The 27,294-nt window shown below is 46.1% G+C and overlaps 1 protein-coding gene and 1 pseudogene across 2 annotated transcripts in view; both read right to left on the bottom strand.

The window, feature by feature from the left end:
• Nucleotides 1-4,245: 4,245 nt before the first annotated feature.
• Nucleotides 4,246-27,294, bottom strand: part of PPARD (peroxisome proliferator-activated receptor delta) — a 94,166-nt gene continuing 71,117 nt past the window's right edge. The window contains exons 3-8 of one of the 2 annotated variants that reach the window (XM_006882051.1): nucleotides 23,472-23,701; nucleotides 8,293-8,447; nucleotides 7,662-7,800; nucleotides 6,179-6,378; nucleotides 5,538-5,988; nucleotides 4,247-4,494 (exon numbers count right to left, since the gene is read on the bottom strand). In XM_006882051.1, coding sequence (XP_006882113.1) covers nucleotides 4,247-4,494; nucleotides 5,538-5,988; nucleotides 6,179-6,378; nucleotides 7,662-7,800; nucleotides 8,293-8,447; nucleotides 23,472-23,601 — 1,323 coding nt within the window. In that variant the 5' untranslated portion in view covers nucleotides 23,602-23,701. Of the gene's footprint in view, nucleotides 4,495-5,537; nucleotides 5,989-6,178; nucleotides 6,379-7,661; nucleotides 7,801-8,292; nucleotides 8,448-23,471; nucleotides 23,702-27,294 lie in introns of both variants that reach the window. The other variant, XM_006882052.1, reaches the window with a different exon arrangement.
• LOC102846720 lies at nucleotides 19,534-19,752 on the bottom strand (annotated as a pseudogene).

Here is a 27,294-nt window from a genome sequence, read left to right on the forward strand (position 1 = left end):
TAACAATTAAATCCTGGGCCCCTTTTCTCCCACCTGAAAAGTTAGGGAGGTGAGAAAAATAAAAACCAGAAATACAGAACAAGTTGTTGTTCGTTTGCCTTCAAGTCAGAAAAGACTCATACATCGCTGACCCTCCAGCAAGTTTGCAGGGGCTGCAAATTGAGAAGAGATTGCCCATGTTTGACCCATCGAGCAGCTGGTGGATTTGAACCACCTGCCTTTGGGTTCACAGTGTAACTCCTTCCTGTTGGGCCACAGAGCTCACTTCATGAGCGATCAATTTTACAGCTGCCCCTATTTCACATTTTTCTACTTCTCTGATTCCCATGGTGTAACGGTCCTGAAGTGAACCCCAGGAGACCTGACAGAGTTAAGATCAGAGGCCCAGCTGATCAATGAAAGTAGTTGAGGTGATAGTTGCCTATCACCTTAAATTAAGCTGCCTGGGAGCCCTCATCTTAGCGGCTGGTGTTTGTATTTTGTGCTTGCTTGCCTGTCAGCTCTTGGATCCATTCTGACTCTTTCATGTGCCTCTCTAGAGGAGGGCTGGAAGCTCGCAAACTATGCTACCTAGACTTCCTTACATGGTGGTGTCTAGTTAGATTTTTTCCCCCCAGGGGGAAGTAACAATAAGAGGATGGAGGACAAGAAAAAGGGACACACTTCCCTTCCACTCCCACCTCTGAACTCTGGTGGTCCTCCTGGCAGGAGTAACTGAGTTTGGCCCCCCTGCCTTCTTGCTCAACTTTTGAGGTCCTAAGTGGGTAAGGGCTGCTGGAGTACCTGAAGCAGGTGGACCCACCACAGCCATGAAGCTCATTCGTCAAATTAATGAGCAACTTGGGTTTCTGGTTCCTGCAGGGTCTTTGCAACTACAGCCTCTGAGTGATACCGACTTCCACCCAGTTCTGGGATTTGGGAATGGCTTCCTCTCGACACTAATCTCTGGATGATCTCATGTTTGATCTTTCAGGTGTTGCATTATTTCTCCCCCATCTAAAAATATTTGTGTGCCTGTTTCCCTGACTAGACAAACACTGACTGACATTTACTTGGAATTCGTCTCATACTGCAGCCCCTAGCTGGAGTGGGCTGGGTTCTCCAGAAGTGTCTATGGGGATGGTACCACTAAAATTAAAGGAGAAAAGCGCTGTCAAAAGGCCAATATGGGGTCTACAGTTTACCTGCCCCCGCACCCATGAATTCCTCCTACCTGCCTGTTTTCTGACATGGCCAGTCCTATTTTGTTACACAGCCTTACAACAGTTGTGGTCTTTAGCTGGCCCTTCCAACCCTGGCTTCCTGTGATAGGAGCCCGCTTACCACTTCTCAATTGCTGTAGTGCTTTAGTTTCTGCTTGGCCCTCCTAGCCATGCCCCTATGGGTTCCTAGGACAAAAATCCTTCCTTTCCCCTTGCACTGGAAGATTTAAATGACCAATGACTTGAGCAGAAACTGACTCCACTCCCTCACTCTGTGTGTCATGCCCAAGTCCTGCCCCACAGTTCCAGCTTGCTGTTGCCTTGTCCCCAGGTACAACCCCACGTGGCCCTGCACTGACACGCATTCAGTTTCTTCTCTGGGGCTGGTGACTACTAGTCTATTTCTTTTGTGGCTTTCCTATGTGAGTCACACTTTTTCATGCAGTGTTGGGTGAAGGAGAGGAAACCCCCAATCTCTTGAAGGGTGTGCGTGTGATAAAAACTGACGATGGATGATGAGGTGTTGTTGGTGGTCATCCTGTGTCATTCACAGCCCGGGGTGAGTCGCCTCGTCAGGGCCTTCTGCTACTCCCATCCTCTCACAAACCCCACCCTCTTCACACTCCCACCCCAATGCATGTCCTCCTTTTCAGAGAGCATGTAGACTTTCCCATCACACACCAGCTCTCACTGCAGGGTAGTGAGGTATCTTCTTGGCACTCCTGTGGAATCCCTAACCACCTCTTGCAGACCGACAAGTGGCAGGGAGGATAGGCAGCTCCCGTAAGACAGAACTGACCCTCCCTGGCCAGCACCCTGAAGTTTCCTTTGCCCAGCAATGCTCCCCTTCTATGCATAGGATATGAAGGAACCCATCCGCTCCCATGGAAAACATGCAAACGATCTGAGTCAGCTTAAAGTCAACTCTTAAATATTTAATTCCCATTTATTTAAATTTCCGTCAGTTTGTATACACTATTTATATTAAAAACACAGGAAGCTGCGGCTCCTAGCAAAAATATACATTTCCATTTTGGAGATTGTTCAGACACTGAGAAGAGCTGCGTCCTCAGCACCAGACCTCGGTGGGGGTGCAGTGCATGGCGGGGCTCAGGTCAGGCACAGCATCTCTCCCTTCACAGAAAGGGACCCCCTGAGCAGAATCCCTGTTCAGCGAGGCTGGGGCATGGGGGAGAGGAAGAAATCTGGCCGGCAGAGAACGATCCTGGGGCCCAGAAGTCCACAGTGCTGGCAGGAGCAGGAGCAGGCGCTGGGGCTTGTCCTATCCCTCGGGCATTCCCAGAGTGCAATCAAGGCAAAAAGCCCCAGGGGAAGCAGGGCCAGACAAGGACCAGGACCAGACAAGGACTAGGACCCCAGGAACTCACCCTAGCTCTTCTACCAATTCACTCTGGGAACTGACACCCTCTCACTCCCAGACCAACATTTCCCTGGCAAAAGTAGCCATAACAGGCTTGCTGCCCCACCTCAAGGGGCTATGCGCTCGGCCCCCACGAAGTGAGTGTACTTTCACCTGGGGTGTGATGGGAGGAGCAGGCAGGGACAGGCTCAGATGAGTGGAACTGGGAGAGGCCCAGGTCACTAGAGAGAAGGCCCGGAGAGATTCAAGGGGGTGGGGAACAGCAGATCTGCCAGGACAAGTTGCCATGAGAATAAGCAGGACCAGTTTATCCCCTGTGAGCAGCTGCTGGGCTGACTCAGCCCATCTGCCCAGAGTTGTGGCCCAGCCTTGACAATAGGACACAGCTCTGCCCGTCTACCTGCAGGCCTCTGGGCTCTTACCTCCTCGGGGAGGGGAGGGGTGAAGGGCACCAAAGCTGCAGGTAAAGTGATTTCAGTGCTTGTGATGTGTGCTCGAGTGGCAGCTCTAAGGTGTGTGTTGAGGGAGATGGGGGCAAGAGCTTTGGCTCAGCTGGAGCCACTGCTGGTACTTTGAGGCCAGGCCCCCACCCAGAGAGTGAATGTGAGTTGTGGTGCTGACGCAATGCAGGAGGGCTCATGGCTCCTCCAGAGCAGAGGAGAGCGTGGGTGTTGATGGAGGGCCTGTCCCATACCCTCCCTGGCTCTCTGACTTGAGTTCTGGGTCAGAACGAAGTACATTGTTCCCTCTCTCTCCCCTCCAATCAGCCTCTGCCTCCTCCCTTAGGCCTGTGCCTCTTCAATAGGGGCACTGAGGAGACCCCATCTGAAAGGAGGACCATCTCCTTCCAGGCTGGGGTGTCCCCAGTGGCCAGTGAAGTGGGACATCGAGGCACTGGCCGGGAAGAGCAGTAGGAAAAACGGAAAGGATGGTGGGAGTCATAGGCTGGGTGCACGGCAGAAGTGGAGTAGCTGGACAAGGGGCTGCCTGCCAGCCTCAGCTGTGGAGGGTGGCGACAGGCCAGGATGGCATCCTGGCTCAACCCACGCTTCCCTGCCCAATGTCCTTCACAGTGCTGATGACAGGCTTCCATGCAGCCAGATCAGGCCACGTTCAATGTCCCCAGGAAGCCAGGCCCAGGCTGCTTAGTGTTTCTTTGGCTCGCTCCAGCCTCATGCTCTGAACCCAGGAGCCGGATGAGACCCCAACCCTGCAGGCACACTGATGAGGTGGAGGGCGGGCCCAGGCCTCTCCTCCTGGGGTGTACGGGGCAGAAGCAGAGGCTCTGTTCTATGGTGCTGGTGAAAGAAAATGAACTGTATTCCCGAAAGAGAAAAAGGGGTAGACACGGGAGTGAGGAGACAGAGTGGAGGGCAGGTGAGGAAGGAAGAAGGTAACCTACAGAGAGGGAGGGAGGAAAAGAGAAAGAGAGGGAGCAAAAAAGGAACTGAGGAAGGAGGAGAGGGCCAAGACAGAATGGCAAGGAAATGAGAGTGTGAGACAGAGAGTGAGAGTCCAAGAGCGAGAGGCTCTGTGTGTGAGACCACGAGCGAGAGCCACTGGTCTCGTCAGGTCTGTGCTGAGTGCTTGGAGCTGGTCAACGGAAAGTCTCTGGCCTCTGCACCTCTCCCACACTGTCCGCTGCCCCTGGACGCCCAGGGTGTCAGTACATGTCCTTGTAGATCTCCTGGAGCAGGGGGTGCAGCAAGGTCTCAGTCTCTGTCTTTTTGATGCACTGCATCATCTGGGCGTGCTCGGTGACCAGCTGCCGCAGGTCAGCCATCTTCTGCAGCAGCTTGGGGAAGAGGTACTGGGCGTCTGGGTGGTTGGCCTGCAGGTGGAACTCGAGCGCACGAAGGATGGTGTCCTGGATGGCCTCGACCTGCGGCACGTTCATGAGGCCTGGCCGGTCTGTGGGGACATAGAGGGGAGATGTGGGAGTAGGTGGGCAGAAAAGTGCTTCCAAGGGCAGAGCGCACTCTCATTCCCACCTGGCATGCGTGGCTCATTCTGAGGAACACAGCGGCTTTCCCACCGAGCGCTCGAGTCCCTTGTCTTATAGCTAAGGGACCCGCTACCTGGATTAAAATCCCATCTCAACCACATTTTAGCTATGAGGTCATGGGCAGGGTCACTGGCCCTCTCTGGGTTTCAGTTTCCTCATCTGTAAAATTGGGAGCTCTGGTGGCTTAATGGTAAGGAGTTGCCCTGCCAATCCAATGGCAGGCGGTTAGAATTCACCAGTTGCTCCGTGGGAGAAAAATAGGCAATCTCTTCCCGTGCGATTTATAGCCTCTGAAAACCTGACGGAGGGTCAGCAGTGAGTTAGTTCTTACTCGACAGCAATGAGCATCTGTAAAGTGGGGACAATAAAGGTACCTCCTACAGAGTTGTCCTGAGGGTCAAATGAGTCCTATAACCTATGAAAACAGTAACAGCATGACGTCCTATGCCACTGTTGCTTTTCAAGGTTATATTAATTGATTTTACCAAATTTTTAAAATATGCGAATAAATACAGGAAAATTCTTCAGCACCACGATACCACATTTGTATTATTTCTTTCTACTCATTTTTCTACTTACATCTATAAAGGTAAGATTAAGCTGATGCTTCATGCACAGTTAGCTCTCTGAATTTTCCACTGCCATCAGCAGACGGGGGAGTTCTGGTGGCCCAGTGATTAAGTGCTCATATGCTAACTGAAAGGTATTTGGTTTGAATGCACCAGGCATTTCATGGAGGTCAGATGGGATGGTCTGCTTCCCTGAGCTTGGAAACCTGATGGTCACTAGTCCACTAGTGTCAGAATCTATGAGGATGGGTTTGGTTTTGGGATCAGCATTTGGACATTTCCCCAACTCTGCAGTCCAGGCTCAGGACTGGCACCCTGCAGTGAAGTGAGGGTCCAGCCAGCAGAAGGGCTGGTTGCTCACCTGTTCCGTCCTCACTCACCTCCACACAGGATGATGGCGGCAATGAACAGAGCCAGATCACTGTCGTCCAGTTCCAGGGCATTGAACTTGACAGCGAACTCAAACTTGGGCTCAATGATGTCACTGAAGGGCTTTCGGAGGCTGCGCAGGAATTCACGGGTGACGAAACCACTGCCATTGGCCACCAGCAGCCCGTCCTTGTTGATGATGGAGGCCAGCATGGCGAAGATGGCCTCGTGCACACCGTACTTGAGGAGTGTCACCTGGTCGTTGAGGAAGAGGTTGCCGAAGCTGGGGATGCTCTTGGCGAACTCGGTGAGCTCACGCACGGTCTCCACGGTGGTGCACTGGCAGCGGTAGAAGACGTGTACGCTGATCTCCTTGTAGGGCGGCAGGCTGTTGACCAGCTGCTTCCACACCAGGCCCTTCTCTGCCTGCCACAATGTCTCGATATCGTGGATCACAAAGGGCTGAAAACCCAGGCTCTGTTAGAAGTCAGGCCTTGGAGACCCCCCCTACCCCATGTGCTCCCAACACCCTCTGCCTGCATTAGGAAGTTAAAGGAGGGAGGAGGCCTGAAGTTGGGGGTTCTCCCAAGAGGGAAGCAGGAGGCAGCAGGGCCCAGAGTCCAGGTGCTGTCGAGCTGTGTACGACACTCACCGCCGTGTGGCTGGCCTTGCCCGTGAGGATGCCACGAGCCTTCTTTTTGGTCATGTTGAAGTTTTTCAGGTAGGCATTGTAGATGTGCTTGGAGAAAGCCTTCAGGTCAGCCACCTGTGGATTGTGTCGGCTCCCCTCACTGGTCAGTCCGGCCACCAGCTTCCTCTTCTCGGCCTCCGGCATCCTGCCAAAGCGGATGGCTGCAAGGGGATGGGGAACAGTCACAATGAAGCCCGGCAAGGGCCTACCTCCAACCTCCTGGGTCAACAGCCTGCACTGGCCAAAGACCAAGACATTTGGGCCCAGGGCTTGTCCTCCAGAGTCAGAATTCCAGAGTGTGACTCTTGTGGGGAACACCCTTCCAGAAGTAAGCTCTGAGCAGCAGGGACTCTGTCTTATTCATAGTACCCAGCAAACAGCGTTGGCAGCAGAGCAGGGCAGTGGGAAGGCAGCCCACAATGTCAAAGGCCTGTGTTCAAGCTCCAGGGTGACAATCTACTAGTTATATGACTCTGGCTGTTTTATTTCCCCCACCCCCCAAACAAATGGGATCAATACTCACTGGGATATAGGAATAATTAGATAAAGCATTTACACATAAGAATAAAAAAAACCTGTACTCATCGGTAATGGAGGGGGATACAAGTGTAGCTTCTCTCAGGAAAAGAGCAAGGAGACTCTACTCAAAGAATGGAACCAGGGCAGCAGACCAAACCCTACACATTAGACCTTAATCACCTAGGAAGAGCCATACAGCAATGGTTCAGGCCTTGCCACCCTCTTAAGATGCTAGACAGTCATGGGTAAAAGCGGGCAGAGCAGCTTATCTGCCCATAGAGACATTTAATCAAGAGGTTCTTTCTTGCCCTTTGTCCACCTGTCTGGCCCCCAGGGAAAATAGGCAGCGGGTGGGCTTTGCAATATCCTATCCTAGGAATCTGAAGACAAAGGTCCATTGGAGACCTGGAGCACAGGCAGGGAAGGCTCTGTGTCCAAAGAGTGGTTGACCTCCAGGAAAACTCCTGGTCTGGCAGCTGACACCTGTGGGAAGTAACTGGTTCCTGCCTGCTCTCAACCAAGAGAGGCTGAGGTGATCCCTGGCCTTGGCAGGGGTTCCTTATTTAATGTCAGATCTTCTGAGATAGATTCTGGAATGGTTCCCAACATCACTTGTCAAAACCCTGTTCCCTTCAATGTTACAAAGGTTGAGTCTCAGCCACAGAGAGGGGTGAATGCCCCAGGCCTGGGTTCTTGAACTCCCTGTGATAGCTACTAGGCAGTCTGGAAAGTAGCCAGTGAATGCTAATCTAAGCTTCAAGGCTCAGTCTCTGGATCACTAGTCACAGGTTACACTTGTATAGTGCTATGTGCCAGGCATTGCTCCAAAGGAACTCCCCTTTTTTAACGGATCTGAGTGCTTCCCAAACCCGAATGGAGGGCACCTGATGAGAGAGACCCAAGTGCCTCGCCCGCTGCCACGCACCATTATGGGACATGCCCAGAGCCAGGCATTTCTGGAAGCGGCAGTACTGGCACTTGTTCCTGTTCTTCTTCTGGATCTTGCAGCTGCGCTCACACTTCTCATACTCCAGCTTCATGTGGATCGTCCGGCGGAAGAAGCCCTGAGGGTCAGCGGCAGGTCAGAAAAGTCAGAGAGAGAGAGTGAATGAAAGAGACCTTGAGAATCCTGCTTGGCCCACTTGGTTCTGCCAAAGGGTCCATTATGCATAAAGATTTTTGAAATTTCAAGATAACACGGAGAAATTTTGAGTAGGAAGAGTAAAGTAAATGAGGGCGGAAATTCCGAAATGGACCTCATTCTGTTTCCTGTCTTCTCAAGCCTGACCCCCAGGGGGTGCCAGCTGCCCAGAGAGCCCAGGTGAGTGGATGGGTCAAGGCCAGGTGCCCTGCAAGTCAGGTTCTGAAGAGGGAAACCCTCTTCTATAGGACCCAAAAGCCAAGACCTGGAATGGGCCCAAGGGCCTGGCTTCCTCCTGGGCAGGAATTCCTCAATGAGTCCCTGTAAGGCCTAATTATGTAGTGGGGAAAGCCTCTGTCCACCTCTCATGGAACCACCTCTCACGGGACCACAGGCCCAAAGGGCCAGTCTGTACCTTGCACCCCTCACAGGCATGAACGCCATAGTGGAAGCCTGACGCTTTGTCCCCGCACACTCGGCACTCCATGTTGAGGCTGCCGCCTGAAGCCCCGTCACAGCCCATCTGCAGCTGGTCCAGTAGTGACGGTGGTGAGGAGCTCTGAGAGAGATCTGTGGATACACGATGGACAGGTAGGGTCTCATTCTGCAGGCGCAGGGGGCTCGGGTGTAAACAGGGCCCACGGAGCACAGGTGCGGTGGATGGGAGGGAGAGCAGAGCAGTCCTAAGAGCCTGAAGCACAGAGGAAGCCACTCACAGGAAGTCCCTTAATCTGGGGATCAGTGTCTTCCCATGCAAGGTGGGGCTACTGACAGCTTGTCTGTAAGGACAGGCCAAAGACTTCAAACTCATTTTCCCCAGAGCTTGACGGACAGTGAGTCCTTAGTACGGCAGCAAGCACTACAAGAGTGAGTGTGCGCCTTCCAGGGATGAGCTCACTGTGGAAAGAGAGTACATGTGCAGGAGGCTGTGCTACGTTTGGAAGGGGACCAGAGAGTGGGCCAAAACCCATTCAAACCCACTGCTGTTAAGCCAACTCCAATTCATAGCTAGCCGCCGTCAGGTTTCTGGGGCTGTAAATCCTTTTTTCTTAAATTTTTCTTTGTGTAGGATCTGACTGAATTGGAGCATCTGGTGGATTCAAACTGTAAGCCTTCAGGATTGCAGTGCAGCTTCTTGCTAGTAGGCCACCAGAGCTCTCGGAGGCTGTAAATCTTTATGAGAGGAGAATGGCTGGCAGATTTGAACTGATGACCTTACAGTTAGCAGACTAACATGTTATACACTACATCACCAGGTCTCCATAAGAGAAAATGGATAGGAAACATCTTTACACAAACTTTGGGAAGGAATTATCTAGCTTAGAGGATGCCACCTGTGTGGCCCTAAATGTATGAAAATCATGATTTGTGGAAATTAAAGGTCAGGAACAGGACAGGTCACCCCCTCGCCTAACTGCACCAATGGATCCCATTTGCCTTTAAAATCTAATTAACAGCATTCATCATCAGCACTAGGACCCCACCAATAGCACTGCAGTCAGTGGGCCACTCGGAAAGACAGGGGGTGGATTCAGGATTCAGGGAGTTCAACTCACTTGTCTCACAGCAGTGATGCTAAGGGTTTGATGCGGAAGTGACCTCAGCTGAGCCACCTCCTAAAGGACATCAATTTTTTTTTTATGTTCCCCACACACTGATGGAATTTCCTAAAAATGTTCTGTCCAGTCCCAGTGCCTGAGCTTCCTAACTTTGGTCATGTAGAACCTTCCTCAGACCACAGACAGGAAAATGGTCTCCCTCAGTCTTCCTGAGCCCTGGGAGGGTGACAGCTTCTTTCGCTTTCTCAACAGGCTTTGTCAACTCTTGATCTGTTCTATGTCAGTCTACTCATTAGGTTCCCTTGACTAGGACATAAGGGCCACAGCGCTGGGACTGTGTCCATCAAGATATAGCCATAAGCCTTGCACAGAGAACAGTATACAGGCATTCAGTGACTATAGAGTGAATGACTGAGTGTCTGGGCGGCAGTCTCAAAGCTGCCAAGGTGTCCCCACCTCAATCCCCTCTAGGTGGCATTCTATGTAAGACATGAAACCCTGGAAGGCAGTGTACAGGGACAATAAACACACATTACAAGTGTTTGGGGAGAAAAGAGATAAGGTGGAAAAAGCCATTGTAGAGGCTGAGATCCTGGGGCAGGGAAGGCTTTGGGCATTTCCGTCCTTGATCTGCGTCATGTGTACGCACATTTGCTTCATGGCACTTCCTTGTCATCAGTATGGTTTCTGTGGCTTGCACATCTGCCTCCTCTGCTAGATTCAGACAGCTCTAACTGTATTCTCTTTATATTTCAAAGTCCACCCCAATCATTGGTCTATAGTAACCATATATCTGGGTCATGTTACTCTCATTTCCTGGTGGTGGCGTGCCTGTCTCACGCTCCATCATGACCCAGGATGTATGGCAGGTGTCGGATCACTTGGCTGCTGCTGGCAGTAAATGTGGCTATGTCACCTGCTCTGTTCATTCAACAGACATTTGATGAGCACCTGCTATATATAGGGCAGGACCAGAACCCTCCCGTTCCCTCCAATATTTGGCTGATCATACAGGAGAGGTAAGAAAATAGGAACACAAGACAGAACGGCACCACCAAGCAAGAGACATGGGTGGAGGGGTGATAATGTAGAAGGAGCCATCATTTGTGCTACTTCATGAAATGATTCAATGTCAATGAATTATTTTTGGTACAGTGACTCTATGTATTCTTTCTTATTTCTTTCAATACTTCCTGCATCATTCAATATTTTGCCAACAGAACCCTTCAGTATTGCAACTTGAGGCTTGAATTTGTTCATTAGTTCTTTCAGCTTGAGAAATGCCAAGCCTGTTGTTTCCTTTTGGTTTTTAAACACTGGTTCTTTGCACATTTCATTATAATATTTTGCTATGTCTTCTTTAGCTGCCTTTTGAAAATTTCTGTTTAGTTCTTTCATTTCAGCATTTCTTCCCTTTGTTTTGGCCACTCTCTGTTCTAATGTAAGTTTTAGAATCTCTTCTGACAAGCAGTATTTTCTTTCTCTCTTGCCTTTGAAATGATTTCATATGATCGCACAACTTATCTGGTCATCAGTCATTAGTGTTCAATTATGAGTGAAGTTGTTAACTATTTCATTTTACTTGCATCCACAATCAACACTCATCGTAGCAGCAGTAAAGAAATTTAAAAAGATTTGTCACGTTGGGAAAAGCTGCTGCCAAGGACCTCTTCGAAATGCTAAAGAGCAAGGATGTCAGTTTAAAGACTAGATGTGCCTACCCAACCCATGGTATTGTCAATTGCTTTGTATCAATCTGAAAATTGGACAATAAGTAAGGATGACAGAAGAAGAATCAACACTTTTGTACTGTGGAGATATCAAAGAGTACTGACTATCCTACAGACTACCAAAAGAACAAACACATTTGTCTTGGGGGAAGTATAATCAAGGTGATGCTTAGAAGCAAAGACGGCGAAATTTCATCTCACATACTTAGAGCATGTTATTAAGAGGGGCCAGTCTTTGGAAAAAAAGATATAACTCTGGGAAAGGTGGAGGCTCAAAGATAGGATGAATCTTTAACAAGATGTATTGATACAGTGATTGTAACAATAAGCAGAAGCATGGCAGAGCCTGTGAGGATGGTGCAGGTAAGAGCAAGGTTCAGATCTGTTGTTCATAGGGTCACCATGAGTCATAGTGAACTCAGTGGCACCTGACAATATCACTGTGTACAGAGCTGTCAGAGAAGGTGACTTCTCCCTTGTCTGTGCTCAAGAGTGAGGACTTTGAACAACTTCCAAGTCCACCTCTATGTGAGGAAGTGCATAGATTCAGGAGCCCCATGGAGTGCAAACTCTGGTCACCAGATCCTGGTTAGTGTTACTGAAGAAAGAGGTAGGTGTTTTTGGCTCAATTCTTCACTCAAGCTCTCAGACTTTGCTGGGCTCTCTGGAAAATGGAGATAAAAATGAGATTATAACTGTTATCTGTCTCAGAGAGTCAGAACAAGGAGTAAAAGAATAGTAAGCAATGTATAAATATTGGCTGTTGGGATGTGGTTTATTAAAAAGCAACAGTTCTATGGTTCCCAAGCTGTGTGTCTTTACCTCCTCCTGGCTATCTGCCACCCTCTCCCGTTCCTACTCCATGGAATCCAAAGTGGGATGTTTCTGCAGAAAGGGTCAGCGAAGTTCCTGAAACAAGACCTAATTTCCTCTTGCCTCTCCTGCCCAGCCACAAATCCCTGGCTCGGAGTTGTCAGGACTAATGGGAAGTACCAGTCAAGATACTTTAAGGGGTAGTGCCCAAGTCCACCAGCCACTCGAGACAGGGTGAGCCTTCTGGAGGGGCAATATCCGTGGTGCTCAGGGGCAATAAGCCTGGGAGTGGTAACAGGTATAAGTTCCCCAACACACAGCCTGAAATGGCCCTTGATGATTGATACTAGAGTACAGCAGCTTAGGGGAAGATGAGAATATGGACCCACAGGTAGAGAAAGGCAGGGTGACGGTCTGCTGTGAGGTAGGAGTGTATGTGGCCAAAGGAATGAATGCTGGGTAGTTTTCCAGGGTGCATGGATTTGGGAGACAGAGGGGTGCTGATAGCTTGAGAGCAGGGTTTTCAAAGACAAAAGTTCTATTTCTTCCTGGTCAACCATCTCTCTTAAGGGTTTATATCAGAGCACCATCAAGCATATCCTACCTAGAAATAAAGATTAAGCATATCATACCCAGAAGTCTCATCACATTTCCCATAGTTTCTGGTAAGAGATAAGGGGAAGTAGTTACTAGGTTCCTAGAGGACCCCATAACAAAATCAGGAATTCCTCTCCAGAGTTTTAGTGACCTTTAGGCATGCTGGGCAGGGAGAGGCTAGATTTGCTGACCTCCCCCCCAGTGCCCTGCACCAGGCCCCACCCTCCTTCTCTCCTCAGACTTCCTTCCAAAGCTCTCAGGAACTGCACTGCTGCCTGCAACTGGTGTCATCTCACTCTGAGCGCGGTCTCAGAGCACTCGAACTCTACCCTCACTCTACCAAGCGTCTCTCTCCATGAGGATGGAGAGAGGTACCATGAGGTACCAGCATTTATCAGACCTTTTTAAAAATGCCAGTAGTTACCGGTTTTACTTTTTTAAACATTTGTTTTTACTATTTGTCATCAACATCTTGGAGGACAAAGTTTATCACCATTTTAAGACGAGGAACCTGAAGGTGAGGATGGTTGGTCTGGGAGCTGAACCGTAACCTATTTGACTGCAAAGGTGTTTGTACCACCCAAACTTCCTTTTTACCACATGCCTACTGTGCACCATCATTTTTGCTTGGATCCACAATCAACATCCACATTAGTAGCAGTTTAAAAATCAAAAGACATATTTGCCTTGGGCAAAGAAATCTGTGCCATGAACCTCTTTAAAGAGTTAAAGGATGTCAGTTTATTTATTAGAGGACTAAGGTGCTCCTAACTCAAGCCATAGTATTTTCCATTGTTTCATATGCATGTGAAAGTTAGACAATGAATAAGAAAGAAGAATCAATGTCTTTGAATTACAGTACTGGTGAAGAGTATTAACTGTACCATGACTGCCAAAAGAAATAAATCCGTCTTGTTGGAAGTACAACCACAGTGTTTGTCAGAGGCCAGGAAGGTGAAGCTTTATCTCACACACTTTGAGCACATTGTCAGAAACATCAGTCTTTGGGAAAAACAGACGGTCAGCAACAGAGAGGAAGATCCTCAGGGACAGTGGGTTTGAGCATGGCTTAGACTGTAAGGACGAGCAGGACAGGGAAAAGTTTTGATCTGTTGTCACTACTAGTCATAGTCAACGCAACAGCACCTACCAACAAATATGCAGCAGGCCCTTTAAACCCATGTGCCATGTAAACATCGAAATAACCCTTTAAGCCGTTCTTACACCATTCAGCAGGGGAGAAAACTGTGTCTCAGGGAGGTTAAATATGGTTGAAAATAGCAGAGCAAGAATTATAACCACCACCGTCCAACTCTTGTAGCTAAGCACATAATCTCAGTCCTGTGCTATGTCCTCTATACACACACATGCTCATTGCTACTAAGCAGTAATTTGCTACTATAATAAACAATACGAGACATGGTCACTGCGGAGGATGACACTGTTACCATTATCCAAAGGCAATGACCTCGTTGTTTGGAGTCAGTGTAAACACCCAGCCCAGTCCCAGAGGGTGACCCATCAGTTGCACCATCTTTGATTACAAGTTCAGCAAATATACACTATTGACCTTATTCACCTAATTTATGTGTGGCTGAGTGTTCTGCATATCTTGTCTCCATCGCTGTAAGTACTCTGTTACAGCTGTGAGGGCAACCAATCTATTTACTTTGCTTTCAGTGCTCCAGAGGCAAACAGACTCCATAGCTTTTGGTCTCTGAAGTCAGGTCAAATTCTCCTGGAGTCAGGGCTGGGCTACCATGTAGCTCACATGGACGGTGGGCTGCCCAGGGCACGCACCCAGCCTTGTCCAGCACAGTACTGCCAGGTGATGGCACACTGCCTGCTCAGCCAGGGCCCCTCCATATGCTTACTGAGGAAGAGGAGACACCCAGGAAGAAGGACACTATTTTCTTCAGCCCCTGCCTCCGACTCTTCACCTCTTTTCTAACTGGTTGGAATATTGTCACTGAAGCAGAAGAGAACTGAGGTGGGGTGAGCACTGGCTCCTGCTGTCCCTTTGCCTCTAACTAGCTGGGGAACCTCAGGAGAAGGAGTCTCTTCTAACCTAGGTTTCCCTATTGCTGAGTGCTACGGCCAAGATGTGGCCTGCCTGGCTGCCTGCTGAGGGTGAGGTAGCGCTTGGCAGGTAGTGAGCTCAGCTCAGAGATGGACAGAGTCAGCGCAGAATCTCTTCAGGGACAGACAAGAAGCAAAATGAGTGGTCTTCCTCTTGCTTCAAAGTTTGAGTCTCTAGGAGTTCTGGTGGTACCAATGGTTAAGCATTTGGCTGGTAACCCAAAGGCTGGAGGTTAGAAAATACCCAATGGTTCTGTGAGAGAAGGACTTGAGAAAGATTATAAAGAAGAAAATACTATGAAGCAGCTCTACTCTGTTACCCGGCATTGCTACTGAGTTAAAAATGACTCAATGGTACTCAGGATGAGGGGACACCACAGTCATACTCAGGCTGAACAGTGGAGGAGGGAACCAGCATGTCTAGTGCTGGGTTTGTTTTTTGTTTTTTGTTTTTTTTTCACTCCTCAGTTGGCCCTCAGGCGGGCAGGATACATCATTTAAAGGTGAAGAGACTGAAGCAGCTCAGAGATGTGAAGGCTTCTATGTGGGTCATAGCCCATAAGCCCAAACCTGGGATGCCATCCCCAGACTGCATAACTCAGTCACCCTAGTCCCCTATGGATGAGTGTGCCCCCAAACAGGTGAGTGTCCCCAATATCCTTTCCTATCAGTCCTGTTGTGTGGGTTTGTTTGTTTGTTTTTTTGTTAAAGAAAAACCCAATTTATTTTAACTGATAAAATATAGTGCAACTGCTTTCTAAATTATGCAAATCACAAAAGATACATAATTATATAAATTATATATTCAAGATTATGAAAAGAAATATGTAAGAACGTGGGCATGAATGGCAGATGCTCCCATCATGATCTTATATACTAGTTCTCTACTAGCAACTTTTAAGAAAAAGATTTTTAAATGGTGAGATCCCCAAAATATCAGGAACTTGTTTCTCTGTAAGTATATACGGACCTACCTTATTCTTTTCAATGAACACAGAGCATTCCACTGCATCGTTCTCCTAGCTTATATAACTAATTCTACACAGATGGGAGCTTTCTAATTGTTTTGCTCTTGCAAGCAGTGCTGCTGCAATAACTAAGCTGGGTAGAAATCTCTGTACACATGGAGTGAGCATTTATACAAGCTACATTCCTAGAAATGGAACTGCAGGGTAAAAGGAATGTGCACTGAAAACTGCTAATTCCCACCCCCAAGCTGCCCTTCTACCACCAGTGAGTGGTGAGGTGCTGTGTCCTCGTCCTCTTGCTGACAATGACCATTCAGTCCCCTCTGCCAATTTGAGAGACTAAGTGTCACCTCATCTTCAGATGCATACACTTCTTAGTGCGTTAGGTTAAGAAATTCTTCACGTTTGGGGGCCATTTGTATTTGTCCTAACATGAACTGCCTACTGCTATTTTTCTGGTGGATTGTTTCTCCAGTAGAAGTTGAAGGAAGTTTTATATATTATGGGTAGTGCAGATGGTTTGCACTTGACTGCTGACATACAGGCGGCTGGTTCTAACCCTCCCAGCTATGGAAGAAAGGCCTAGGAACTGCTACCACTAATATTCCAGCCAAGAACACCCTCCAAGGCTGTTTTCCTCTCTACCATGCAGGACTGCCCTGAGTTAGAACTGACTTGATGACGACAAACAGCACGGACTCGTTTTCTTCTTTTGTTTTGTTACTGTTGTTGAGCATCTACGCAGAAAAACATATCAATTCAATAGTTTCTGCATGTACAACTTAGTAACATGGATTCTATTCTTTGAGTTATGCAACCATTCTCGCTTTCCTTTTCTGAGCAGTTCTTCTCTCAGTAAAATAAACCCAGTGCCCCCAAAGGTTCCTATGTGACCTTTCTAATTGCGGGTATCAGTTTGACTCCACAGAGATAGATCTTAAAAGAGCATGATGCTCAAGGCAGACTTTCTCTTTTTTTTTTTATAAATTAGGCAGACCACGGCTCAGTTTTAAGATGACTTCAGGGGATATTTTTGGTTTAACATTACAGATTATCAGATTATCTCAGGACAAGAGTTTCAGGAGAATATCTTTCCTCTAGGATTCAAAAAAGTGTACAATCTGTGGGAATCTGAAATTCAGTATTGCATTTCCCCCCCCCCTCCTTTGATTAGGATTCTTCTCTGGGATCAAACTGTTCAGTAATAATAGCACCAACTTATTAGACCAATAATTAGACCAATTAACTGGAATGTACCATGAAACCATGACCCTTTTGTCTTGGTTACCCAGAAATATATGACATGCTACTGGGTGCTCTGGTAGTAGTAAGACACTGTGCTGTAATCCTGAAGGTACACAATTCAAATCCAACAGATGCTCATGGGAGAAGGATGGGCAATCTCCTTCCATGTGATTAACTGCCTCTAAAAATCCGCCGGAGGGTCAGCCCTGGGTCAGTTCCGACTCAACAGTACAAAACCACAACAACAACATAGCAGAGATAAGTGGGCAGCTTTAATAAACAATTTTTTATTATTTTGTGTGTGTGTGTGTGTGTGTGTGTGTGTGTGTGTGTGCGCGCGCCCGCGCGTACTGTCAAATCGGATCTGACTGGTACAGGAGGAGATTGTCCCTCCTTTCCCGGCAGAGCATCTGGTGGATTTGAACCATGCGCCTCTGGGATTGCAGTGCAGCTTCTTGCCACTAGGCAACCAGAGCTCCCCTAATAAACAATTTTTATCTTACAGTTCAGGAGACTAGAAGTCCAAGCCGGGGTGCCACCTCAGGGGGGAGCATCTCTGCTGGTTCTGGAAGGAGGCCCTTATGTCCTTCAGTATCTGAAGGCGTGCAGCTCCTTAGAAATCTCCATGTGCCTTGCTTTCCTTTGGGTCAAGAAATACCCTCCATTCTTGGTGATTCTTTCTTGGTAATACTGACACCCTTCCTCTCAGTTCAAATTCCTTTTCCTTTATCTCTTAGGAGATACAAGGTGTTAATGGGGCTGCATTCCACCCTTCATCATTCCATGACAGCCCTAAACCTCCAAATCAAAGAGCCAAACCGCATGAGATGGCTGGTAGTACAGACAGCTTCAGCAGTAGTCAGTCTTCTTTGTTTTGGGGGTTCTTTTGGGTCACTGTAAATATATCTGTGGTGCAATGGATTGCTTTTATATGGCCTTTCTAGTCACGGTCTTTTTTTTAAAAAATTTTTTTTAATTATTATTAATTTTAGTGAAAGTTTATAGAGACTGAGGGATTTCCATTCATTCATTGTTGCACTTTTCTCCCTGCCCCCCAGTCCCTCCTCTCAATTCGCTCTTCTCTTTGAAAAAGAAAAGAAAAATTCGTTCATTGTTATTATACAATTCCCCCCCACCCGCCAAGTCCACTCCACTATGCAGCCTTCATTCTGGACTCCTGTCATGACAATAATACCTAATCATATATCCCTTTTAAACAGTTTTCTCCCTCAACTGTTTCCATGCAGTATACATTATTGAACCCATCTTTCTCAGTCTCACTCCAACCCCAAGGTCAGTCCTGTTTTACAACAGAGGCACCATGCAGTATTTGTCCTTTGGTTACTGAGATACTTCACTCAGTATAATGCCCTCCAGGCTCACCCATTTTGAATAATATTGCTTGTTTTTCAATGAAGCGTAGTATCCCATTGTGTGAATATACCACAGCTTCTCCATCTGTTTGTTGATGGGCACTTAGGTTGTTTCCAACTCCTTGCTATTGTGACACACAAAGCCACGATAAACATGGGTGTGCATCTATCTGTTTGGGTGGCAGTTATGGTCTCTTTGGGGTATATTCCTAGTAGTGGAATTGCTGGGTCAAATGGTAACTTTAATGAAATTTATAGTCCTTGGTTTTAGTCCTGGGTCCATGATCCACCCAGAGTTAATTTTTGTATATGGAGTGAGGTATGGAGCTTGCTTGAGTCTTCTACAGACAGTTTTCCAATTTTGCCAACACCATTTGTTAAAAAGGCTGTTGTTTCCCCACTTAACTGATTTCATCTCCTTGTCAAAAATCAGTTGACCATAGGTAGATGGGCTGATTTCTGGGTTCTCAATTCTATTCCATTGATCTATGCGTCTGTCATTGTACCAGTACCATGCTGTCTTAACCACCAGGGCAGTGTAGTAGGATTTGAAATCAGGGAGAGAGATGCCTCCTACCTTTTTTCTATTTTTTTTTAAAATATTTTAGATTTTATTTGTATTTGACCAGATGTTTCAAAGGATAGTTAGTTAATCTAAATATGTAGTTAAATATGTACATTGCTGCAATAATACTTGTAAGAACTGCATAGTCTTATTTTAAATAAAATAAAAAATTAAATCCCTGTAATAAACTAGAGTTTGCTAAGAGTAGAGGTATCTGGTTACATGCACTCAAAATAGTACGGTGAGTGGAAAAGCAAGCATTGTAAATATGACTACAATCCTTACCAACACACATGGAACCATTTTTTCCCCAATAAAAAAGCTAGTCCAGAAAATATCTCATGGTATAAAGATTTATCATTTCCAGATCACAGTAAAAGGAACTTGAGTAATTTATCAATTCTATTTTCTACTTATGTCTTAGAAATACCTCACTAAAACTGGTATCTGACACAACAGAATGATGTTTGCAGACTGTCACATTGTAGTGACAGTACAGATATTGATAATTACAGACACATCTGGGTATTAAATGATCACCTCTTAATTAGATACTTATATAGAACATTGGTCCAATAACATGAAAAAGGAGAACAGGAGCTAGAAATGTATTTCACTTAATATTCAGACATAAAAGGTAACCATTCTGTTCATTATTCTTTGCAGATAAGTCCTTCCCCCCCCATGTTGAAATCTGAAGGCAATTAAATCCTGGCATTTTTCCAAGCTACTGTATGAACAGGATGCTGATGGCCATCACTACACAGCATACAGCAACATAAGGACTCTTCCGTTCACCAATTCTGGCACACTTCCAAAATATACCCAATAGTCCAGTTCTATTCCTGTCCAGGACGCTGGGTGTCAAGGATCGGATATAAGCACAGGTCCATATAAGCAGCAATATTATAGTCAAAAGACTCTGAAAGTTGAAAATGGCAGACATAGTGAGGCCGGCGAAGCCCCAGCCACATCCCCTTTTTTCTATTTTTAAAGAGGGCTTTGCTTATTTGGGGCTTCTTTCCATTCCAAATGAAACTGGAGATTGCCTTTTCCATCTCGTTGAAGAATGGGATTGGTATTTGTATTGGGATTGCACTGAACGTGTAAATTGCCTTCGGTAGTATTGCCACTTTCACAATATCGAGGCTTCCTATCCATGAGCAAGGGATATTCTTCCACTTCTCCAGGTCTCTTTTTCTTTCTTATAGTAATGTTTTGTAATTTTCTTTGAATAGATCCTTTGTGCTTCTGGTTAGATCTACTCCCAAGTATTTAACCTTGTGATTAGCTATTGTGAAAGTATTGTTTTTCTCAGCTCCAGCTCTGTATTCTCTTTGTCACTGTAGAGAAAGCCAACTGATTTCTGTATGTTGATCTTGTATCCTGCTGAATTGGTTAGTCACGGTCTTTTAATGTCTACCAAATGGTAATGCCTCTCAAATAATTTGGGCAGGATTATGTAAGCAACATGCTCGTGGCTCATGAAGGAGACTGGACAGCTTGCTAATAACGCAGTTAAGGTGTACAGAACCCTTCACAGGTAGGACTATGAAAATCCACTATGAGTTAGAGTGGTTTATCACCAAGAAAAATAAAACTTTTGGGGCCTTGTCTAGTGCCTTTTTTTCCATCATAAACTTCTCTTTTTCCCTTTCCACCTATCCACTAAAAAACTATGGTCTCCCTACATTTATCTTTTATTATCTTTTTATATCAAAGAGGTCGTAAAATTTTTATAACTGGGTGATATACTAGGTATAAGGCTTCAAGCTCCATCTATACTCTAGCAATTATTAAGACTTCATTCATCCTATGACTTAGTGTTCCATTTTATATATGATTCACATTTTGTTTACCCATTTTTCTGCTGATAGGCATACACAGGCTATTTCCACCTTTGCCATTATGACTAGTGCTGCAATGATACTGGTGTATGTCTCTTTAAGTCTCTGCTTTTCAGTCTGGGATATTTCGTTAGGAGTGGAATTGCTGGGGCATATGATAGTTCTAACAGATAACAAACAATCAGATGTCTTGGAAAAAGTAGTGTTCCTTAGAAGCAAGAACAGACAGAGAAGCGCTGTCTCACATACTTCTGGCATGTTGCAAAGAGAGGCTATTCCTCGGAAAGGGATATTATGCTTGGAAAAGTGGAGGGCCAGTGAATGAGAGGATGACTCTGAGATGGAGGGACACAATGAATGGGCGGCAAAGGGCTTAAGTATGACAGAGATGATGAGGATGGCAAAGCATAGGACAGGGATCAGATCTGTTGTGTGCTGTCAAGTTGACTACAACTTACAGTGACCCTATGAATAGCTCTGACACACCTGCTCCCACCGCCGCAGTCACTCTGTTAATCCATCTCATCGAGGATCCTCCTCTTTGGCGCTGACCCTCCACCCTTTCAAGCATGATGTCCTCTCCAAGGACTGGTTCCTCCTGGCAATGCGCCCAAAGGATGAGAGATGGAGTTTCACAATTCTCGCCTCTAAGGAATGGCCTGGTTTCACCCTCTCTAGGACAGATATGTTTATTCTTTTTTTTTTTTAAGTATAATTTCCATTTTTTTTCAGATGAGTTTTTTCTTCAGCCTTTAAGGAATCAAATCTTTACATGGGCTTTGGTGGTGTTTATGGGGTTGCACCTGTAGGTCTAAATCTGAGTGGAGGTTTTCTGTCCTTCCAGGCTTCACGAGAATGGTTCTTTACCATCTTGCTGTGAGTGGCACAACTCACACAGTAATGCAGTTTCATGTAGAGCTTAGGAAGCATATATGCATCGAAGACACTCGCTTCGGAAATGTCCCTGAAGGCAGCTGCCTCTATTATATCTTGAATTAAAAACTTGTTAATTGCCTTGTCTCTGGGCACACATCTGGCGCAGTTCGTGCAGCGACTAGGCTGCATGTGGCCGTGGCCCTTTTTGGCATGACTGTTGTTTCTCCTTTTCTTTATCATGTTGGAGGCGAAGGTCCAAGAGCCTGTTTATTCTTTTGATACATCATGGTATGTTCAATATTCTTCTCCAACACTACAGCTTAATGGCATTGATTCTTCTTTCATATTTAATCATCGTCCAGCTCTCATACACAGAGCAAGTAAGAAGACCATGGCTTAGATAAGGTGTACCTTAGTCATTACTCCTTAGCACTCTGGAGAGATCCCTTACAGGAGACTTTCCCTAAGTCTTTTGGTTTCCAGACTGCTGGTACCAAGAGTATGGTGCTGATTGTGGACCCAAGCAAGAGGAAATTAATAACCTCAATCTCTTCTCCATTATCACGGTGCTGCCAAGTGGCCTGGTGGTGAGAATCATTTTCTTGACGTTGAGCTTCAATCTGTACTGAAGACTGTAGTCTTTCACCTTCTGCAGCAAGCACTTCAAAAGTCCTCCTTCAAGTTCTCCTCAGTTTCGGCAAGTAAGGTTTGTGTTGTCTTTGTTATTTCCTGTTTTTATCTTAGCCATCCTAGAGAGGTATAGGAGCTCTGGTGGATTAGTGGTAAGGAGAGCTGCCAACCCAAAGAAACATGGTTCAAATTCATCAGTTGCTTCATGGGAAAAGATGGGCAATCTCCTCTTGTGCTATTTACGGCCTCTGAAAACCTTTTGGGAGGGTCACCTCTGAGTTGGTTTCGATGTGACAGAACACAACAGTGAGGTATAAAGGTATCTCATTGTGATTTTGATGTGATGGCTAACAATTCTGAGCAACTTTTCCTGTGTCTGGTAGCCATGTTAATGTCCTATTTGTTGCAGTGTTGATTTGAATCTTTTGCCCACTTTACAATGCAGCTCAATGAGGAGGTGTGAAAGTGCCACATCAACAAACTGTTCTGTCTGATCCTAATGATCACAACTAAAAATACACACAAGGAAAACCTATTGTTACAACTGTAATCTCTTTAAGGTGTTAAGAAGCAATGATGTCAGTTTAAAGACTAAGGTGCATCTGATTCAAGCCATGGTCTTTTCAATTACTCACTATGCATCTGCAAGTTGGACAGTGACTAAGGATGACAGAAGCACTGATGCCTTTGAGTGGTAGTGTTGGAGAAAAGTACTGACTATCTCAGGGACTGACAAAAGAACAAACTAATATGTACTGGAGAAAGCACAACCAAGGTGCTCCTTGGAGGCAAAGACGGTACAGTTTCGTCTCACATATTTTGGACATTTTGTTAGGAGGAGTCGGTCCTTGGAAAAGGACATCACTCTTGGAAAGGTGGAGGGTCAGGGAAAGAGAGGAAGAGGTAGATTAACATTGCAGCAATGGGTTGAAGTATGTCAGAGAAGAGGATGGCACAGGATAGGGCAGTGTACAGATCCGCTGTTCACAGGGTCGTTAACAATGATCACAGGTAGAGTCAATCTTTTGGGTGTTGTTAAGGCAGCAGAATCTAGAGTCCTTTGTGGTAGCAATGTGAAAATAGTAATAATGGTGATGATGACATGCATTTCAATTTAATTCTCACAAAGCCTATATCCACTTTACCTGCACTCCCTGCCGGTTTTACAGGAGAGGTTCAAGCAGCCCAGGTTCTGCACTTGTGGGTTACAGAGCTGGCGTGTAAGGCCAGGCCAACTGGCTCGGTCCTAACCATTCGGCTACTTTGCAATTCCCACAGCACTGTGTGCAGAAAGCCAGGTCCCCTTCCTCACCTGAGTAGCTGCTGGAAGGAAGAGCATGCTCTGGTCCCCCATTGAGTTCTGGGGCTCCTTCTGCTTCTGCCACTTCCTCTTTCTCCTCCTCTTCCCGGACCTCAGGGGCTTCCTCCTGTGGCTGCTCCATGGCTGACTTCCCCTCGGCACCACACCTGCAGGCCCGGTCATAGCTCTGGCATCATCTGGGTCTGAACGCAGACGGACCTCACAGGGCAGTCCCCATCATCCTGGGCAAGAGAAAACAAAGTGGTTGGGAGATGCAGCAAAGTGAACAGTGACGGAGGAAGCGGTAGAGTAGGGCAAGCATACGGGCTGCCATCTGCTCAGCAAGGGGCTTTCCCGTTTCTGCTGCTTCAGAGCAGGAATGCCACAGGTCCTGCGACGCTCCTGTGGTCCCTGCTCCTTGTGCTGCAAGTCATTTTTCCCCTTTCACCCTTTGCTCACTGGCTCTTATGGGAATCTGATAGGGTTGAGGGCATTCTCCATTAACCAAAGGGGGTGACAAGCCACTCATTATGCCACATCTCCCTGTTCCTCTAATGCATCCTATTCTTAGTCTTCCCATCTAAATACCTGTCAAAGGTGCTTTCATGGCACGGAGGCTCACATATTTGTTATTAATCAGAAGGTCAACAGTTCAAATGCATCACTATCTTCTCAAGAGAAACATGAGCCACCTCCTCCCACAAAGACTTACAGCCTTGAAAACCTGAAGAGGGGTTTCTATAAGCGGGAGCTGACTTGATGGCAGAGGTGTTGGTGAAACATCGCTCTGCTTTGCCTATTCTTCTCCATCAACCTTCATCCTTCTTTGCTTGGACTTACACAATAACCTGTTAATTGGTCCCCTAAATGCTTGGAAATTCAGCCCCAGAATCTAAGTCGAGAACTGCGGAATGAGAGATCTGTACATCTAGGTAGGCATCTTTTTTGCTATGACAGCCACAGGGAGGGTTCAGTTCACCAGAGAGCGCTATGTGCCAGAGAGGGACAGGGATAGAGGAGTGGCCAGAGAAGCTAGAGAAACTTGGCACTGTTTTAGGGGTGGGAGACCAATTGTATCAAATAATCCAAAAATCCAGAGTTTAAGACTACTTATTTTTTTGTTCTGAAGTGTAAATTACAATTACAAATTACTCTTTGACCCAGCAGTACCACTTCCCAGAATGCATTCTCCAACTATAATATCACTTAAACAGAATGATAATTTCTTAGTACAAGGCTACTCACTATAGTCTTATTAGGAAAGTAAGAACTAGGAAACAAGCTGTCTGTTACTAGGGGCTTTTGAAATAAACTATGAATTGGATACATGGAATTTATGCCACTATAAACTATGTAACTATGAAGAAGTTGTTTATAGATGGATACAGAAAGGGCCATTTGCAGAATGAAGTGTAGAGAGAGCTATACTTTGTACATACATATTTAAAAAGCTATAGTGAAGGGAAAGTCTGCGGTTAGGGACCTCTCTAAAGTACTCAAGAGCAACGGTGTCTCTCTGGAGACTAAGGTGCACCTGATACAGGCCATGGTTTTTGCAATCACTTGTTATGCATCAGAGAGTTGGACAATGACTAGGGAGGACAGAAGGAGAATTGACGCCTTTGAGCTGTGGTGCTGGAGAAGAGTATTGAATGTACCATGGACTGCCAAGAAAACAAACAGATTCAGCCTAGAGAGGGCTAAACCAGGCTGCTCCTTGGAGGCAAAGATTCTGGGGCTTCGTCTGACATACTTTGGACATGTTGTAAGGAGAGACAGGTCTTTAGAGAGGGACATCATGCTGGGTAGAGTAGAGGGACAGCGCAGGAGGGGAAGAACCTCTATGAGGTGAATTGATTCAGTGACTGGAGTAATCGGGATGGGTGTGTCAGAGGCAATGAGATTGGCACAGGATAGAGCACGGTTTAGGGCTGTTGTACATAGGGTCGCTATGAGTTGCAAACGACTCGATGGCACATAACAACAACAACAACATTAGTGAAGCTGCATTTGCATGTATATATGTACAATTTCTTCAGAAGCCATAAAAGAAACTGATAACAGTGGTTGCTGTGTGGAGAAGTGTAGAGTTGTGTGTCTAGGTCACAGAGATTTTCCACAGTATCTTTTATATTTTGAACTACAGATTATGTGACCTTGCCTAGAAATTTACATTTTAATGAGCATAAAATAAGTAGGCCAAGTTTACAAACAATGTAGCAGATGAGAGGGAATAAATGGAATTGTTTCTTAAGTCTCTTTGTTTCTCAGGAGATACTGTCCTATTTAGTCAAGTATCTATAGGAAATAAAATTAAAGGGACTAGATATTAAATGTCTATTTCCAAGTCTATTACAGTAAAATCAGACATACTGCCATCAAGTCAATCCTGACTCATGGTGACCTTCCATGTCTGGGTTTCCAAAGCTATAAATCTTAATTGGAAGAGGCTGCCTCATTCTTCTCCCAAGGAGCAACTAGTGGCTTTGAACTGCCACACTTTTGGTTAGCAGTCTAACACCTAACCCACTATCACTCCAGTAGACGAGGGAAATTTAGGAGATGTAACAACTTGGCTTTCTAACTGAGAAAGTCTCACATATAGGAGGAGACTCCGATGACTAAATTTGATGTGGGAATCCTGGATTGAATCCTAAAACAGAAAGAGGATTATAGTGGAGAAAATAATTCCAAACAGAGTTGATAGTTTTGTTAGTAGTATTACATAATTTCTTATTTTTGGTAAGTATATGATATTTATTTAGGATTTTCACATTAGGGGAAAGAGGGCTGAAAGTTTTATGGAGGCTCTACACTATCTATGCAACTTTTTTCTAACATTAAACTTAACCCAAAGTAAATGGAAAAGTTGTTAAAAACGGCTTCTCTTGAAATCAGATAAACTGGCCCAGGGCACCTGCTTGTTCCCAGCACTTAGCCTGGAGTCAAACTACAGCTGACTCTTCATCATACACACTATGCATCCAGACACTCCTATGGTCTCTACTACTTCTCATCATCTCTACCCAACACATGGCACTCATTTACACCGTCTTGATTCACACACACCTCTCTTTCCCAAAAGGAACTAGAGAGTTTAGTGAGTATGTATTAGTTGTGATGCTTAACGTTGTTTGTCGACTTAGCTGCCTATGCCTCTCTGGTTTGGCGCTTAGAATGCAGTCATTCCTGTGGTGAGGTGTGACATAAGGCAATCATGACTTGGGCTCTGCAGTGAGCAGCCAGCAGGTTGAAGGGGAGGTTTGTCAGGGGTGTGGGCTGCATCAAATATCTAAGGCCATGTGGTGGAGCTCACGACTTTTTGCTCCGTCTAGATCCTGCACTGGCTCTCTAATTTTTGGACTTGGACCAGCTGCCTCTCTTGCCTCACCGAATTTCGATCTGTCAATCTCTGAAGCCAGCAGCCTGCTTTACCTGCTGACTATGGTGTGTCACATTCCACAGCTACATCAACCATGGATGTGCCGACCTACATATCCACGTCTCAGCAGAAGTCGCTCTCATGAGGTCTGATCGCTGGACTTAGAACTCATTAGCTGCTATAAGAAGATGAGAAATTTTTTTTAGATACCTCTGTGTGTGTATAAACTTCATGGGTTTTGCTCTTCTAGAGAATATAGTCTAAACTCCCTCAGTGATCAGAACAAGGGAATCAATTCAAGGCGCAGATCCTGATGTGTGGCTCTCTGTGGCTTTTGAATGGTCGACTCAACAATCAAGTCCTATCTAGGCATGCTGAAGAGGGCAGTCACTATCAGCTGCCTAAGAATTTCTTCCTCCCTGTGTTACTGAACTCTAATTTTCCTGGATCAGC

Source organism: Elephantulus edwardii, unplaced genomic scaffold (assembly GCF_000299155.1).
Source record: "Elephantulus edwardii isolate Elephantulus edwardi_28Jun2011 unplaced genomic scaffold, EleEdw1.0 scaffold00017, whole genome shotgun sequence".
Lineage (NCBI taxonomy): Eukaryota > Metazoa > Chordata > Mammalia > Macroscelidea > Macroscelididae > Elephantulus > Elephantulus edwardii.